A 19,681-nucleotide genomic window follows, 5' to 3' on the forward strand; every position below is an offset into this window, starting at 1 on the left:
GTATTCCAAATATTCCATAATATTAATCAAAAATAATAATTTTTGAGGTTAGGTGACTTGCAACCGTTTTCATAGGGTAGCATAGTAAAGTGACTAACGATCTTTCTACATAGGATAGCATTGCAAGGTGACTAACAACCTTTTTGCATAGAATGATATAATGCAAAATCTAATTAGAATTAAAGACTCATTTACTGAACAACTTTTAGGGAAAACATAAAACATGCAATTTTTATAAATATTTTAGTCATAAAAACCATGATAATGAATAATGCATCTATATTTAATGGTGTCCGTTAAATATATGTACATTATTTGTTAAAATAACATTTAAAAGTTTGGTTTATACAGCTAGAAATTTAAGTTTTTTATGTTATTTTTTACTTATACTTGTCTAACTTTGACTTTAGTCTTTATTGGCTAAAACTTTGTTCAACTATAGCATTGTTATTTGTAACCTCATTAAGCTTGTTAACATGTTTGCTTGTTATATATTATCTACTTAAGTCTTCTATTTAATATCTCATTATTTACAGTATTGTTAACAATATTTGATATGCTTCTGTTCTAATAATATGTGATATTGCAGTTTTGTACCTAGCAATAAGAGGGTATTTTTTTCATTATTGCGTTTATGGGTGCTTTAACATATTTTAAGATTGAAGAGCAAAGTTTTGCAGAAATTGAGGAAATTTTATATATATATATATATATATATATATATATATATATATATATATATATATATATATATATATATATATATATATATATATATATACATAATTATAAACATTTTAGGCCCAGATTACAGACTTTTTTTTTGAGAGGAGGGGGGCTTGGAACCTCTAGCCACAGCACTGTTTAATTGTATATATACGTGTATATATATATATATATATATATATATATATATATATATATATATATATATATATATGTATATATATATATATATATATATATATTTACATATATCTCCTAACTGGTTGTCAGAAAGTTTTTCCGTATTTTGTTGACACAAAAAAAATTAAAATGCAAAACTGGAAGGCTGCATGCTCCAACCAAACCCTCAGTCAATGTTGCAGCACTCCCTTGCGAGTCATGCTATAAGATAGTCGATGTAGCAACACTCAGCGCATGATTTACAGTAATAAAAATAAAAACATTTTATGAAAAGAAATAAAAATAAAAGCATTGTTTATATTATTAAAATCATTCAGAATGTTTTAAAAACATTCAGAATATTTTAAAAACATTCTGGTCAATTAAATTTGCGTTTTTGTGGTTTTTTAAAAAAATGATTAATTTTAATTAAATTAATGGTTTTAACTTTCTGACAACACAGAAATGTTGGATGAAAGTCAAAAGTAATTAAAAGTGATGTACTTGTTGGCAAAAGAATCATTTTTTACCTTCCATATTCCTAAATGCAACAATTTATATATATATATATATATATATATATATATATATATATATATATATATATATATATATATATATATGTATTTTTATATATATAATTAATTAGTAAAAAACACTTATCTAACTTTTATCTTCGACTTGAAGTTTCACCATTGCTGGATCATCAGGGAGAGTTACTAAATCTCAAAAAAAATTCAATTTATAGAAAAAAATATTTTTCAGGAAGATATAAATTATTATAAAAAATTTTTAATTACTATATTTTTTTGTTAATGGGAAGTTACAGAAAGTAATTATGAAATAATGTTCTTTGGAATGGGGATAGTTTAATTTGGTCATTTGTTTTTATAATTTTTTAAGAGGTATTTATTTTCGTGCCTACATTTAGAAATTAATTCAGATTTTTTATTTAATAAATTTTCTTGATTTAAATGAGTAATTATTTCAAATTTTTCTTGCAAACATAGCATACATTTTTTGGAAATGTTATTATAGGCAGGGGCAGATTTTAGAATAGACCATTGTAAATTAAAATTTTTATTTTTTTCTTTTAAATCCCAAATATATTTTGACAGCATAGTCTCTTTTGAATATTTTTTGTGTTTAAACGATTGTTTGTGGTTGGCATAAGTGTTTTTTACTAATTAACTATTGCTCTGTTCTTTAAGAACATTGAGCACGCTATTTGTAATATACACTAACATAATTTACATATATATATATATATATATATATATATATATATATATATATATATATATATATATACACACAGGAACAGATCCAGCATTTTTTGATATTTGAAATAGCTAACTTCCAGACATGGAATAAACTCCAAACATTTATATATATATATATACTTATGTCAAATAAGGACTCTTTGCAAAATATTATGATAATTGGAGCCTGGTAAGAAAAAAGCCCTAAAATTTTGGCCACAACTTCCTTAAACATGAGAGCAACAATTAGATAAAATTTTTTTACTAATTTAAAATAAGTTTATATTGATCAATAAATTCTAAATTTCATGCAATATTCTTGTAGCGTTCAAAAAGTTATGATTATATCAAGTTTGAGCCCCCCTCAATTCGAGGGGTTACTAATTTTATAAGGTCAAAGCTTTCGAATACCAAAGAGATTATTGTATAAAACTTAAAATTTATTGATGAATATAAATTTATTTTAAATAGTTACAAAAATATTTTATCAACTTGTTGTTCTCATGTTTAGGATAGTTTTGGTCAAAATTTTAGGGCTTTCTTACTCCCAGACTCCAATCTTCTATTTTTTCCCCATTTGACATTAGTATAAACACGTTTGGAGTTTGTTCCATATCTGAAAGTCAGTCATCAAAAAATGCTGGATCTGCCCCATTTTTCAATTAAAAAACATATATATATATATATATATATATATATATATATATATATATATATATATATATATATATCTGTGTGTGTGTGTGTGTGTGTGTGTGTGTGTGTGTGTGTGTGTGTGTGTGTGTGTGTGTGTGTGTGTGTAATTGTGTTTTTAGTGTGTCAAAGTATCAATTTATTTGCTCACTTACATTTTTAAAATGGTGATTTAGAAGAAGAAAAATGATTTTTTTTGTTGTTGAGATAAATGTCCTTTACATTAAGTACTGCTTACCTAAACCATCAGTCAATGCAACATTGTATAGTTACCTTTATAAAATCACAATCATCTGAAACCTGATAAACCCTTTTCCAAAAAAAGTAATATGCAACCCATTAAATGAACCCTAACAGATCTCTGGATATGCCCTCCATCATTCCTGCACAACTTTACCCCGCAATCTAAAAATAAGTTTATGTACCCATAAGTATGATTATAAAAAACATTCTCTTGTTATTTAAATACAACAGAAGCACATCAAATTAGTATAAATTAAATGTCAATAATAGTAAATATTAAATAAATAAAATTATAAATTAATATATATTAAATACATTTAATAACAAATTAGGAAAAATGTTCGCAAAGGAGTTCAATCATTCTGCTTTGCTTCAACCGATGAGTTTCTTTCTACACCTGAAGAAGATGTAATATATAACACTTTAGAAAAAATTCAAAAAAGTTCACTCAACAGTCCATCTCGAAATACTCAAAAGCTTATGGTTAGTCCACCATGCTCTCTTCAAGGAATAAATGAAGATGAAAAGTTGTGCTTGATAAAGGAAATCCAACAAAACAATAATTATTCTCAAAAAATTAGGCATGTGTTTTACTTATGAAAGTTTTTATTAAAAAAAATAAAACCAACATTTTCAAACTAAATATTATTTTTATTTTTTATTCTTTTAGCCTTACTGCGGACTATCCCATGCAAAAAAATGTGCATTCATTACTTGAAATAGGTGGAGAGTAAGAAATTATTTAGCTTAAAGAGATATAAAAAGTCTCTGTTATTCAGTTAAATTTAAAAAAGAAACATAGAGATGAAAAAATTGAATAAAAAAAATTATAAATTGAAGTTTACAGAATAAAGGAGTAAATGAAGATGAAATTTAATGAAAAAATAAAAATGATGAAAATTAAAAAAAAAAATTAATAATTTTAAAATATTTAAATTTTCCACTTATATTTATATATATGAACAGACTCAGCTGAGAGCTACTTTAAAAAAAAAAGAATAACAAAAAGAAACAATTATCATGTTTTGTTTGCATGTAGTTTTTTTTTTTCTGCCTTTACATTTCAAATCGTGGAACAAAAAACGTTGTAAAACATCTTTTGATTAATTATAAATATTTGGCGATCTATTTAAACACACGGTTTGCCGTTGCGTATCCAACTTCAATGCAAATTACTAATAAATGAATTGTTTGAGGTTTTTGGAGAATACGCTTTTCAATATTAAAGGTAGTTTAAAAATTTCACAATAACATTGAATAGATTTTTACTTAAACACTATTGCTTTTTTTTCTCCAGGAAAAATATTAGCTGGATAAAAGGAAATGAATTTTCAAAAAAGTTGTTTCCTTCAAAAAGGTCAGAATAAAGCGGATCTTTTTTATTAATATTTTTTTTTGTTGTCACAAATGGATTTATTTTTCAATATAAATTATTATTTAGATTATCTTTATTATTAAATTTAAAATACTGATATGGAACGCAGAGTGTTTATGATATCATTTTACGAACTGTAACTTTATTAAATAATTGAAAAAGTTTTAAAAACGTTTAATTGATTTAATATTTATCTCATTTTTTTGTGTTTATAAAAAACATTCGAAAATTAATATATCGGACTCGTTCTAAGCGGGAGTTTAAACGCATATCTGAGTTGCATTCATTTTAGACCGACTAGAGTGTCATTTTAGATGTTTTTTGTTTAATTTATACATTTTAAAAATAAATAAATTATTTTTTGTATTGTTCGTGTTCTACTGACGTTTTCTTTCCGAACATGAATCTAACATTAAACTTTTTTTAAAAAATTTGAATTTAGCATCTATATGAGATGGCTGATTCTACAAACTGGCATGATTTGCTACTTTGGCAAGCTCCGAGGTACTTTAAAATAAGACAAATTAACTTTAAAACTTATTTTATATTAAACTTTAAAATCAATTATTTCACGTTAATGCACTATTAATTTTATAATAATGAATTAAAACTGTAGATTTTTAAAAATTGTATGTTAAAAATATATCTTTAAAGTAAACTATACTTCATTAAATTAACTTGTAAACTTTTAATATATAATTCATCAAATATTTTAATCATGCAAAATTAAAGTTTTTGTTTATAAACAGTTAGATTTTTAAAAATCCAAATGTCATTTGAATATTGTGAAAATTTTTAATTTCCATAATTAACTTCAACATAATGAACTTCAATAAAACCTATATAGTCAAAATCTTAAATAACAACGGATGAATAATTTAAACGTAAAATCGTAAAAAGAAGGTCTAAAAATCATTTATTGGGCAATAAACATCAATATATAAAACTATAGAAGAAAGATAACCAACAACAAATAAACAATTACAAGACTTATTATGATGTATTATCGTCATAGATTTAAGATAAATCCTTCTTAATGGATTTCTCGTTTTGATAAAGATTTTTTACATTAAATTCCTATTGAAACTATTTTTATTCTCTGCCGAATAAAAACATGACAAAAAATAAATTTAGAAGGTGGGAAGAGAAACAAAATAAATCACTGTCACACATTAGATTCCATTTTTAAAATATAAAGAAATTCATTAGGTGTTTTCAGTACAACTTGTTCATTTAATTTCAATTGTTAACCATCGTTTTTCTTCCTTTTCCATCTCAGTTTTATTTCTGATTGCGATTTAAATCATAAACATCAAAAATATTTTTCTTATCTAATTTGTGTATTGTGTGATAATTATAAATGTTTATGCGTATATTTATATCGAAACACTTAAATTGTGTTTATATGTGTGAGCGAAATCGCAATAAAGTCTAGTAAAACATTTTTAAATCATTGTTTTTAAAAGATTATTGTTCAAGTTTATATTGAGTGTATAAATTTTCACTTGCTAACTTCTTAAAAATACTTTTGTCTTAATATAGAATGGAGTATAAAAAACCACCAGTACCGAGAAAAATTTCTTGCGCAACCAAATCTTTTGGGTTTACTAAAATCATTTCGTCAGAGCAGAAAGGCTCAAATATAAAAAATCAAGAAAATAAAAAGTTGTTCGGTTTATTCAACAGTACTGAAAAATGCAAAGAACAGGTTTCTTCTGACATCAAAAAAGAACGTAGTTCTAGCGATAGCATGGTTTCAGACAATTCAACTGAAAGTTTCTCGGATATTAGCAGCAGAAAGGTGAAACTTTTTTTGTGTGCATGCTTTTGGTCTTTATTGTTACCCTTTTGCTCAGGTTTGATGCGTTTAAAAAGTTGAACAAGCTTTTTAAATATTTTTAAATTTGTTCATGTTTGTTCAAGTTTGTTCAATTAATCGAGATAAAAGTTATGCGTTTTTTAACTTTTATTTTGAATTCTTGTATTTAGCATTTAAAAGTAGAAATTTATTTTATATTTTGATTGCTTTTGAGTTTTATTCCGATAATATTTTGAAAGCGATTTTAAGTATTAAAAATATTCTGCTTCATTTTAGTATAATTCAGTTATTTTAAGTTTTTCAAACATGAATTTATAATCTATTATATAATAAGTTTGAGGCTATCTTCTTGTGTTTGTTTGTTTTTTCGTATCAAAAACTTGCATACCTGCTGACTTTTTTTGAATTTTTTCATCTTGCGGAAACTAATTTTATCTTTTTAAAATGGTTTCAAGTTTTTGAAAAAGTTGAAAGAAGTTGTAACAACTTTTAATTACTTTTAAACTTTTCAGAAGAAGTAAAATCCTACGAAATCTTAGATTTTTAAAAATAAATAAAGAAAATATTTATAAACGAAATTGAGTAATACGAATTTTTATTTGCTCGTTTGTGATGTTTCGGTTACACCTAATCAAAACTCTATTCCGTAACTAAAATATCTTGTTCATTCATTCTTATCTTGGTTTAACGCAAAGAAAGAGAAAAAATATTCAAAGAAACCTTTGTTATAACATATATATATTTACTTGCATTGTAAAGTATTCGATAAACTTTCTATTGAAATCATCTTTATTTTTTTTTGTTATGATTTACTTAAATACAATTCTAAAGAATATTGAAAAAGTATTTTAAAAACTATTAAGCGCGTTTTATCGAACGCAGACATGCTATTTCAAATCGTTTCGATATTTTAACACGATTTAAAAGTATCAAAAAGGTTTCAAAAAAGTATTTCTGTTATCTTTAACCATTGAGATGATATCGAGTTTTTTAAATAAGGGCAATATCATTTTTTGATATTGTTAACAAGAGTGTTCAAATATCGTTTACTTTGTAATTTTTAAAGTTTTATTTTTGCACTTTTCTCATTTCACAGTGTTGAGTTTACTTTAAGTGGTTTTAGTACATTGAAGTGTTTGGCGTGCTGCCACGCATTCTTCATTCATATACTAATATATTTTCGTGTTGAATGTGAACTTGTTGTTTTTGTGAATGTGCTAAAAGCTATTGTTGTTTTCTTAGGTGTCCACAGTAAATTTTTAAGTGTTTTTGCAAACTTTATAAGACAATACAATTTATTTAAAAACTGTACAATTTTGTATAATTTTTTTTCTTCATTAATTTGCACGCGTGGAAACGCAACACATAAATATATCTGTTTCAAATGACATAAAACATAGTCTTTTCATTATTTTTTTGAAAATAATAATGTCTATAACATAATATTATATTTAGGGGTGCAAATGCCCCCCTTTTTGCAAATTTATCACTTTTGCAAATTTATAAATGCACATTTGCAAAATTATCAATTCAAATAATTTTATGCTAATACATATGTACTTATATAACAGTATATTTCAAAAGTTATCGTTTACTATTAATTTGAAGAGAGCCTCTTTAAATACAGAACAATTTAAAATTTCAAAAGTATTTTTTTTAGAACGTCATTGGTGGGGTTTAAAAGCTAAAAATACTTTATTTGTGGGCTGCACATTTTTTGCATTTTAAAGAGCCAAAAAGCAATTTTTTTTTATTTGAATATTATTTTGAACTGATTACTTTTCCATTAAAAAACAAAAATGTATAAATGTATAATTAAAACTTTTTTTAAAAATTTAAAAAAAAGTGCCATAAATATAACTAAAATATCCTAAAATATCAAAATTTTTCGGTTGTTTGAAAAATATTGTTTTTAAAAAATTAGACTTAAAATACTAGCTTATTAAGTAATTAGAAATTTCAAGAAAAAACCATATAAAGGTACCTGAAAACTATTTTTCCAATGGCAAAAGTTTTGGCACTATTTTTTATGCACCTCCCCAAGGCGGGGGAGGGGGTTACTATAGTTGAGAAGACTAGTTTTTTTCATTTTTTTTCATTGTGGTTACAACCCTCTCTCAATCTTAAACTCTGAACCATGAACCTTGACAAACAAGGCTGTTACGCAGAGAAACAAGTTGAGTGTAGTACTACCAGGGACGTGGCGAAGACCAAACTCAAAACCTCCCCTTTACGAAACGAACGCATAACCTCCACACCACTACCAAATTAATTTTAATATTATTTCTATACTGTAATGGGATGATCTTTTATGCTATGTTAACAATCAAGTTAACAAACAAGTATACACATATCTAGTTTTGTGAAATGTATTTTTATCATTCTATTAAGTAGAATTAAGATTCTTTAAATGCATTGGCATTTAAAGTAAAACACAGAGACGTCTAGAATAGGTCAATATTTATTTGAAATAGGTCGAAAAATGGATAAAACGTTAGCGACCAATTATTGGCCGAAAATAGAAGGTTAATTTGTATCAACATTTTAAGCTTTTTAATATATACGTTAATTAAACGTTGATTTAAAATATTTAGAATATTGACTAACATAAGTCATTATTCTAAACGTTTAGTAAACGTTTAATAAACGTATACATTAGGATCATTAAAGTGTACATTATTAACCTATTAATTTCTACGTTGATTAAACGTCGATTAAACGTTTACAATATTGATTAACATAATATGTTAGTCAATATTATAAACGAAATGAAATATTGAAATATTATTTCAATTTTGTAAACGTTGAATAGACTTTTAATAAACGTATACCTAAAAAGTATTGAAGCGTACATTTCAAATCTTTTAATTATACGTTAATTAAGTGTCGGCTAAACATTTTCAATATTTATTTATAATAGTCAAATTATAAACCATTAATCAACACTTAATAAACGTATACATTAAATAGATTAAAGCTTATGCCAAACTTTACATAATGGTTGGATTATTTTTGACGATTTTGTTTGAATAATTTAAACATTTAAATTTGTTGTTAAAAAATTTTTTAATTACTAATCTGAATGTTTTGAAATTTAAAAATATTTTACTTTTTCTAATTTCAACAAATTTTTTAAGCATATTTTTTAAAATTTATTGCACCACAAGTAATCTTGTGTTACTTTTTACGCTAAATTACTGAAAACTTGTCTAGTTATATCTACTATCAATCGGTTTTTGTTACTGTTCATGCAAACACTTCTACTAATGAGCCATTTAACATGCAATAAAAAAAAAAAAAAATAACCCCTATGGTTTTTATATCAATAATTTATTTTCCCTACCCTTATTAGCATACCTTGGAGTTATATACAGTTCTATATTACTATTTACTTTACTATACTAAAGTGCTGTTTTCTGTGTATTTTTTGAAAAAAGTATTTTTTACCTGGTATTTGTGAGCATTTTGGTACACTAAGGTAAAGCATTTTAAAAACAAGAACATTTAAAAATTAATTACCTCACAAACATGAGGTGAATGCTTTTAAAATGTACCCTCAACGCGTTTAAGTACAAATCTTTTTTTTTTTTTTTTTAACTATTTAAAAGATTAACGAAAACATCTTTACCATAGTAAGGATGTTTTTGTCCTAGTGTACTAGAAGTTTTATATTTGATATATAAATATTTTCTTATAATATGTAAATGTTTTTAGGGCACTCCTCCAACTAATCCTAAACATTGTAAGTTTTTTTTTTAATTTGTACATTTTTGATTTTTTTAAACTATATTCTGTTTTAATCGATTTAATAGAAAAGTTTTCATAATTCATGACTTGATTAGTAAAGTAGTTTAAATATACTATCTGAATATAATTCTGGTTCTTTTGAGATTCAAGTTGATATACTTTTAAAGAAAAAAAAATTTAACTGATATATGTGAACCAGTGTGTAATCAAGGGTCATGGTGGGTGAACTTTTTCAAAAATTAAATAAAACCAATGACTTTTCAGTTACTTTAAAACCAAAGTTCATCTGTTTTTTATATATGAAACTGGAGGTACCAAAAAGTTACATCCCTAATGAACAGTTGTTGCCCCATAATTCTTAATAGAAATTAAAGCCATACATATCTACAGTAAAAATTAATTATCTGTTTTATTTTAATAATTTATTTATTCAATAAGAAGCTATAATTCACTGTAAAAGTAGTTATAAACACAAATACTTTCTGTTACGCAAAGTAACGATAATTAAGTTATGTAACGTGAGTTTTCGCTTAAACACACTCATATCTATTGTTGGTTAAAACCTTCGTTGTTTATTTTAAACGAAACATAGGAATAGTTTTAAAAAACTCAAATAAATTCAAAATTCTGAATACGTGATTAAAAAAATGTCTGAGAAAATGTTTCAGAGAAAGTGGAAAATTAGGCGCCCCTTTTTGATTGTCACCCAGGGGCAGTTGCCTGTATTTGCTTCACGGCAAATGCGCCTATGTTAATATGTTAATTTATATTATATGTTAATAACTTCAACTCAAGGTTTATTTAATATGTTAATAACCATAAAAGAAATTATGCGCCAAAAACTAGAAGAAGCCCCCTTATTTATGACCTCAAGAACTGTTGCTGTTACAAAAAGTTTGTTTATTAAATATATATATATATATATATATATATATATATATATATATATATATATATATATATATATATATATATATATATATATATATATATATGTACATTAAGGTGGTTCTGAAAACAACTTTTCTGAAAATGACTGCTGGCACCGCCTGAAAATTTTGTATATAATTAAAAAAATGCTAGATTTAAGAAATTTTTGAATAAAAAATATTTTAAGGGGTTGCTACCGACCCTCGAACATTATATAGGTCCCTAATATTATTAAAAAAAAAGTTTTTCAAAATTATGTCATGTTGGGTCTCAAATGAAGGGAAATTATATAAAAATTTTAAAAATATTAATCATTTTATAATTAAATTTTTATTTTAGATTTTAGTAAACAAAAAGTTACGTTTTTTAACTAAAAATGAAAAATAGGGAATATAACAAGATTTTTCGATTATAATTTTTTTTTATCTATGTTTTTTTTATAAAATGAATATTATTTTTGAAATTTGTATATGATTTGGCTTCGTTTGAGACCCAACATGACATAATTTTGAAAAACTTTTTTTTTAATAATATTAGGGACCTATATAATGTTCGAGGGTCGGTAGCAACCCCTTAAAATATTTTTTATTCAAAAATTTCTTAAATCTAGCATTTTTTTAATTATATACAACATATTCAGGGGGTGCCAGCAGTCATTTTCAGAAAAAGTTGTTTTTAGAACCACCTTAATATATATATATATATATATATATATATATATATATATATATATATATATATATATATGTGTGTGTGTATATATATGTGTGTATATATATATATATATATATATATATATATATATGTATATATATATATATATATGTGTGTATATATATATATATATATATATATATATATATATATATATATATCAGAGCCAGAACCAGCTTTTTTTGGTCTTTGAGATAGCTAACTTCAAGACATGGAGCAAACGCCAAACATTTATATGTTTATACTTATGTCAAATAAGGATGCTTTGCAAAAAATTGCGATGGAAAAAAAAAGCCCCAAATTTTGTACCCCCTGCCCCAAACGTGAGAGCAACAAGTTAATGAAATATTTTTTGTACTGTTCTCAACTAGACATATATTCATCGATAAATTTTAAGTTACGTAGTATTACCTTTCAGCGTTCAAAAATAATGACCATATAAAATTTATAACTCCTTCAAATTGAGGGGGGTTTAAATTTTATATGGTCATAATTTTTAAAAGCTAAAATATTTTAGCTTTTAAAAATTATGACCATATAAAATTTAATAATACATATATGTATGTATGTATGTATGTATGTATGTATGTATGTATGTATGTATGTATATTAAAACATCCTCACTTCCAAAAAGGCTGCAAGCAACCACTATTAGAGTTGGAAGTTACTGGAAGAGAAAAGATAAAGTTAATAAAGCAAGATAACGATTAACAGACGACTTAAAAGATTGCAAATTATATGAATCAGGAAAACAAGATGAAGGGAGCAAATCCAAAGAACTGATGTTCAATGAAAAAAACTAGACAAATGAGAATGTTTGGAGCACTTAGAAACAGTCACAGTAAAAGGATGAAACCTAATTAAATGACGAGTAACGCAAGAATGAATTTTAATAGATGGCACAAGAGACGCTAGCTCTTTAGAACAGCGTCCATTATAGTATTTATAGAAAAGAGAAAGAGAAGCAACATTACGATGGTGTGACAATGGTTGAAGGCAGTGGCGGCGTTAGGGTAGGGCCTGGTTGGGCGATGGCCCAGGGCGCCGAATATAAAGGGGCGAAACTAATTGGTTATTTTACCCTTTGCCTTTTTTTTGAATGGGGTTAAATTGAGCTAGGGGTGCCGTAGAAATCTCGCCCAGGGCGCTGGTAGTGCTAAAACCGGCACTGGTTGAAGGTTGGCTGCAAGAGCAGATCCGACTATACCGATATATATTTTTTTTTGGATAAAAGATTTAGTCTAAGTGTATTAAATCTAAGGAATTAAAAAAATATAACCTAGTAAGTTTAATGAAAGATTTAATTTTTTTCCTATAGGAACCACCTTTAACAAGTACGAAAGAATCACAATAACGAACTACGCAATAGTTATGCTATAATTATTTAAGGAAAAAAATCAAACAACATAATTAATTAAAGTTAAGTGATTTCATATTATATCATAAGTTTACTTTAAATATGTTCAAAATTTAAAAAAGTTTTTAGGAATTAATATAATGGTAAAGAATTATATTGCCTATAGTACGCATTTAGCAAGCTTTCTAAAAGTTCCCGTTATATTTTTGAGTATTATCTTTCTATACAAATTTATTTAAAAGGCTTAATTAAAAAGCTAATTAATCATTTTCGACTCTTTATTTCGACTTATTTATCAATAGTTTTTTTTAACGTAGTTCCAATTAAACTTAATATTTAAAAATAAAGGGAAATCTCTAATATGAAAAAGCATTTATATCTTAATACTTTTTCTAAATCAAGAACCGATAAATAATTCTATTAAATCCTATTTAGAAATAAAAAAAAAGAAAAAAAAGGAATACCTTATTTTTTAGTGAGGGAAATGGATATAAAGGGAAAACATAGTGCAACGTTATTTTCCGCTTTAAATATATATGACATTTATTAAAAATACGTTGTCGTTTATACTGTCATGATCTTGTGACAATATTAACAGATAAGTTACGATAACTGCGTTACCATATTGTTTTGAGAATGTAATAAAAATAACTAATTGCGAATACGCTTTTGGTTGATTGTTTTAAAATTGGTTAAAAGTTCATTAAAAAAATATTCGAAAAGGTTTTTTGAAAAGCGAAATGGGAAAGTAATTGCGCGTATGTTTTAGTTAATTGGTTTATAAAAAATATTTCGAAAATGTTTGTTTTATAAAAAACGCAATGAGAAAGTAATTATTTTTTTCTCTTACAAGGTTTTACTCATTTCTAAAATTTATTTAATCATTGTTCATAAAGCATTTTAATATTTTAAAAGATTTTTCGTGATGATGAATGCATCGTCTGGTTTTACTATGAAATAATTTTTATCTTGAGTGCTTAAATAAATTATGTACCGCTTGCGTAACATTTATAATTTTTTAGAACTTGTTACTTTTTCACGAAAACGCGAAAAAGTAACAAGTTCTAAAGATTGTTTTTTAAAAATTGTTATTTGTTTGTTTAACGAAGAAATTATTGATGAAGTTTTTAGTGAGGAAAAATTAAATAGAAACTTTCTATATGACTTCTTAATTGCAACAATATTTTTATAAAATCTATTTGATCGACAATTACTAACGTTCAACTGTATGGTTAAATGAGATATTTAATATTAGGAATAATGTGTGGTTAGAGAAATTTTAAAATTTAATGCGGTATTATTTTGTATTATTATTATTTTGAAACGATTTTACGTAATACTTGTCATTTCAATTAGTTTTTCCTCCTTGTTTTGTTAAAATTTACATTATTAATTCGTGAGCTTTTCGAGATGCATTAAAGCTGCATGATTGCGATTTAAAATGCAGTCTTAAAAACGCAAGTGGAACTTACAATAGTTGAACGGATCATCCTACCGAAAGTAACAATGTTATGTTTCTTAAATACATCTAGCGTGGAAAACAGCAACGAAACATTTTTGTTATTTATTGTGTCGATTCTTTAACTAGTTAAAAAAAATTTTAATCTGTTGATCTCAAGTTTAAAGTTGTGCTCAATACGGTTTATCTAGGGAAAGTTTGTATGCGAATACGTTTTGTTCTCGCTTAAACTAAATTAGATTTTGAACATATAAGTAAAGTTCTCAGTATTTACTCTTTAACGAATTGGCGTCTTATAAAGATGTTTTTTCTTATTAAAAAAAGATTTTAAAATGCTTTAATGTAGGATTTAATGATTAAACAACTTTATAATAATTTAAATATTTCCCCATAGTTTAATAAAAAGGTTGTTAAGTTTAAAATCAGAGTTTAAAAAATCTGAGAGTTTAAAATCTCTGAAAATATTTTTTAGATAATCAAATATTTTTTAAGTGTTGTTGTGCAATACTGGCATTGGATGATATTGGCATTTAATAATACTGGCATGAGGCATTAACATGTGATTAAACATAATGAAGTTATTTTTAAAAAGTAATTTAATCCATCTAAATACAGTTACAAAAAAAAAAAAAAAAAAAAGATTTAATAAATTTTAACCAACTTTGTTTTAACTATGAGACAACAATCACCTAGAATTATTAATAGTACTGGTTATATAGATGAGACTATTATTCAAGCTGAGTTTGAAAAACTTTTAAAAGAAATTCGTGCTGAAATTAAATATGCTGAATCCTGTGCAGAATTTGGTGAATGTTTTATTTCCAGTGTCAATCGATGGAGTGATGATTACACACCAACAAACTCACCAAAATTAAGAAGAAATCATAAATCCATGCAGAATAAAGTCCAAAACAGTTATTCTATGAGTCCTCAAAAAAGTAATTTATCAAGAATAAATGAGAAGACAGATTATGCAGGTTATTCACTGTTATAATAAAAAGCTATAAAAAGTTTTTATATATGCATAAAAATAGGTTTTTAAATATTTTTTTCCAACAAGTGTTAAATTTAAACTAGCATTTATTCATTAAATCATTCTTCCACAAAGTTGCACAAAACTGCACAAAATTGCAGTTTTAGCATCGTTCTGGTTGCAGTCTTGCTAACTTCACAAAAAAACCTTTCATACACAACCAACTGATAAATACCACAAATTACTGATTTAAAATTGTTTTTTAATTATACTGCAAAAAAAATTATTCCTATTTGATTTACATATTTATAGCAGTAAAATCACCAGAGAAAGAAAAGAATGTTCATAACAAGAAAGTGGAGCTGTGGTCATGCTCATTTGAATCATTGCTTGCTGATATTGATGGTGTAAAATGCTTTCAGGTTATTTATTTTGTAAAATTTATTTCTTGTAATTAAATTCTTTGAACAAATTGTTGACTTTTTATCTCTATTGCATTTAGGAATTTCTGAAAAAAGAGTTTAGCGAAGAAAATTTAATGTTTTGGAAAGCTTGTAATGATTTTTTAAAGCTTAAAGACATAAACAAGGTGAGTCTTGTAAATGCTAAAATAAAATTAAGATTGTATTTTATTATTATTCTTTTTTTCTTTGTACGCATTTTTGTTTAGATAAAAGAATGTGCTAAGGAAATATTTGATAATTACTTATCTCCAAAAGCACCTTTTCTTGTGAATGTTAATCTCAGCATATGCAAGAGAGTGGAACAGCAATTAGACTCACCAAACACTGATCTTTTTGTTATTCCTCAACAGCAAGTAAGTTTGAGACTTTATGATTAACATAAGGTTTATAATTTTTTTACTTATTTTTTTATATTATTATTAATTTTTTTAGGTTTTTCAACTCATGAAATTTGATAGCTATCCTAGATTCATAAAATCTGATTGGTTCAAGGAGCGTGTTAATCGCTATAACGCTGACAACTCAAGTAAAGAAAATTTGAAAAAGGTAGTGTTTTAAAATTCACATCATAGTTTTTTTTTATATAAGATTATAAATTTAATTGCTTGATTTTATATCATATAGTTAAATCAATCATTTGAACAAGAAGAAAAGAATAATGTTGTAAATTTCAGAACCGGTATGTTTTTTAAGATACACACAGTATATATCAAAAGTATAGTAAAGCCTATCTATTATAAAACTAAATAAATACAAAGAAAGCCATTAATCAATGAAATTATTAAGTTTAAACAGTTAATTTTTTTAAAATTGTAAATATTAAATTTGATTAAATTTCTATATATTAATTATTATTATGTTATTTTATACAATTAGATGTTCTGATATTTTTTTACTTGCAATATGTTTAAAAAATTTCTTTTTTAATACACACTTAAGTTATGAGGAGTTCACATTCTTTATCAAATTTTATGATTTTAAAAACCAGTATTTTAAAAATGCTATTAAAGTAAGCAGCTGTAAAAATAAAAATTAATATGTTCTGTTAAATTAACTTTGAAACAATGAAGCCTCTTCCTTTTAGGTAAAGTGAAATCACCGGAGCTAAAAAGTTCTAGAGCTGCTATTCATAAAGGTATGTATTTTATATATGAGCTGCCCATTCATAAGAATATACATTTTACATTCATAAGATTTACTTTTTTAATTGTTAGCTTTAAGTTTTTAATATGTACTTTATAAAGAATAGTTATTTTTAGGTATTAACTTGATTGTTTCAATTTATAACTTGTATTGCATGTTTAGATGAACTGTCTGATGTCTTACTGAAATAGCCTGCTGCTGGAGGCTTCAGTACATACATTGACTGCCTAAGTAAAACATGCAACGAGTGTCACTAGATTAACTAAGGGTTTTGGTTGGGGTAGCAATTTTTTTTTCCATTAATCTTTGTTTTTTTCTTTTTTAAATACTGTATGGAATAAAGTAATCTAAAAAAGTCAATGAATGTATATATATATATATATAGTATATATATATGCTATCATAGAGTTATATATATACACACAAACAAATGTATATACAAATGCAAACTTAGCCTTGCACGAAATGTGACAAAATACATTCATACATACATACACACATACATACATACATACATACATACATACATACATACATACATACATACATACATACATACATACATACATACTTATATACATAAACACACTTTTAAAATTTTGAATTGTTTTGTTTTTATACAAAATTTTACTTTTTCAGTTTTTCATTTTCTTTTAAGAGATCATTTTCAACAAATATTTTTATTGTTTATTTTAGAGAGATCATTTTCAACAAGTATTATTGGACACAATACTATTGGCGCATCTCCAAGTAATATAAAAGATTTTCAGGTATCTTTTAGGATAGGTGTTAAAGGACACACACTCCCTATTTAAGTATAACAGAGTGCTAATCTAAGTATGTTCTGAAATGTGTGTGTGTATATATATATATTTATTTATTTGTATATATACATATATATTTTTTTGTTTTCACACACACACACACACACACACACACACACACACACACACACACACACACACACACACACACACACAGATATATATATATATATATATATATATATATATATATATATATATATATATATATATATATATATATATATATATATATATATATATATATATATATATATATATAGAAAGAGAGAGAGACACACACAACTATAAAAACATGTTCAGATAAGCACTTTATAAAAGCATGTTTAGATAAGCACACTGAAATAGCATGTTCCGGGGGCTTCAGTACAAACATAGACAATCTTATAGCCTGCTGCCGCAAAGAAGTGCAGCTAGTCGACTATGTGTTTGTCATTGGGAAGCAATCTTTTTTATCTGAAAAAGATATAAGCAAAACTAGGAAGCAAATGCTGATCTATATCCTCTTTGGAATATATATAAATATGTATATATATTTATATAAATAAATAGGCATATATATAAATAAATGTATATGCATATGGGTCAAATCATTATATTTCAACCAATTTAAAGAAAACTTTGTGGGTTACCATCTCTAATAAGAATAATAAGCCTTAGAAACATGACCCAGTGGCCCCCCTTGATTTGCAAGTGGTCAAAACAGACTACTTTAAAGCTGTATAACTTTTTTCTCACTTTCAACAAATGTCTCATTTTTTCTTGAACTATTTTCTGGATAGTTCTCTCTTTAAAAAATTGATTTTTATTAACTTGTGTTAAATTAGAAAAAAATTATGACCTCCTCAACTTTGGAAAAAATCCTAAAATTGCTAAAATATGTCAAAATGAAACTAACTGTAGCATTATTCATTCACAAGTCTTTATCGATAAGTTTTCTGATTAGCTACTACTGTCTGCAATAAATGGGCAAAATATAGGCACTTGTTGTAGTTTAGAACTCAAATATATCTAAAGGCAAAATGTCTACTTACTTAAAAAGTCCAATTTTCAGCCATTTTGAGATGTTTGTAAATTTTTATGACACTTTGTTTTGATCTAAGATTAACAGTATATAAGACCATTAGACCCAACTATCTGAAAATGCAAACATTATAATCTTGTTAAAACAAAAATGCCAGCTTTTTTTAACAACCTTATTTTTCAACTATCAACGGTTAAATGTGTTACTAGAAACCAGTGTCCCTCTAATCTGCCAACTGGCCTATGTGAAGGGTGAAACTAATTATAAATCATTTCTTAATGAAAAGAAAGGTATGGTTGGTTGTCCTCTCCTTGATCTGGTCTTATAGTAGATAGGGGCACAAAGAAAGGAGGCAGTAACTTTTTAGAGACCTTCATTATGGTTCAAATGAAGGTCTCTAAATTAATATGGATATTCCAGACCGAATACAGACCACTGATTACCTATAATAAAATAGAATTTAAAGAAATAATGGTTTCATTTTGAAATTAATTTAGATATTTAGATATTGAGTATCTAAATATCTAAATTAATTTAGAGACATGTTGTCCGAAAGTTTTCTCCATATTTTGTTGACAAAAAGTAAAAATTAAAATGCAAGACTGGAATTTTTTTTTTTGAATAATGATAGACTGCCTGCCCCAACCAAACCCTCAGTCGATGTAGCAGCACTCCCTTGCGGGTCAGGCTATTTGTCAGTCGATGTAGCAGCACTCCCTTGCAAGTCAGGCTATAAGATAGTCGATGTAGCAACACTCCGCGCATGATT

General features: G+C 25.6%; 1 protein-coding gene across 13 annotated transcripts in view; it reads left to right on the forward strand.

Moving 5' to 3' along the window:
- LOC101235988 (regulator of G-protein signaling 12) overlaps window positions 1-19,681 on the forward strand; it is a 58,359-nt gene that overhangs the window by 23,158 nt on the left and 15,520 nt on the right. For 4 of the 13 annotated variants that reach the window (XM_065792746.1, XM_065792749.1, XM_065792745.1 and 1 more), the window contains 12 exons: window positions 3,416-3,664; window positions 3,754-3,813; window positions 4,381-4,440; window positions 6,001-6,259; window positions 9,992-10,019; window positions 15,770-15,879; window positions 15,960-16,046; window positions 16,128-16,274; window positions 16,354-16,467; window positions 16,546-16,600; window positions 17,006-17,056; window positions 17,761-17,834. In XM_065792746.1, coding sequence (XP_065648818.1) covers window positions 3,416-3,664; window positions 3,754-3,813; window positions 4,381-4,440; window positions 6,001-6,259; window positions 9,992-10,019; window positions 15,770-15,879; window positions 15,960-16,046; window positions 16,128-16,274; window positions 16,354-16,467; window positions 16,546-16,600; window positions 17,006-17,056; window positions 17,761-17,834 — 1,294 coding nt within the window. The remainder of the gene's footprint in view (window positions 1-3,415; window positions 3,665-3,753; window positions 3,814-4,380; window positions 4,441-6,000; window positions 6,260-9,991; window positions 10,020-15,769; window positions 15,880-15,959; window positions 16,047-16,127; window positions 16,275-16,353; window positions 16,468-16,545; window positions 16,601-17,005; window positions 17,057-17,760; window positions 17,835-19,681) is intronic. The other 9 variants (XM_065792750.1, XM_065792747.1, XM_065792740.1 and 6 more) reach the window with 6 other exon arrangements.

Source organism: Hydra vulgaris, chromosome 03 (assembly GCF_038396675.1).
Source record: "Hydra vulgaris chromosome 03, alternate assembly HydraT2T_AEP".
NCBI classification, from domain to species: Eukaryota; Metazoa; Cnidaria; class Hydrozoa; order Anthoathecata; family Hydridae; genus Hydra; species Hydra vulgaris.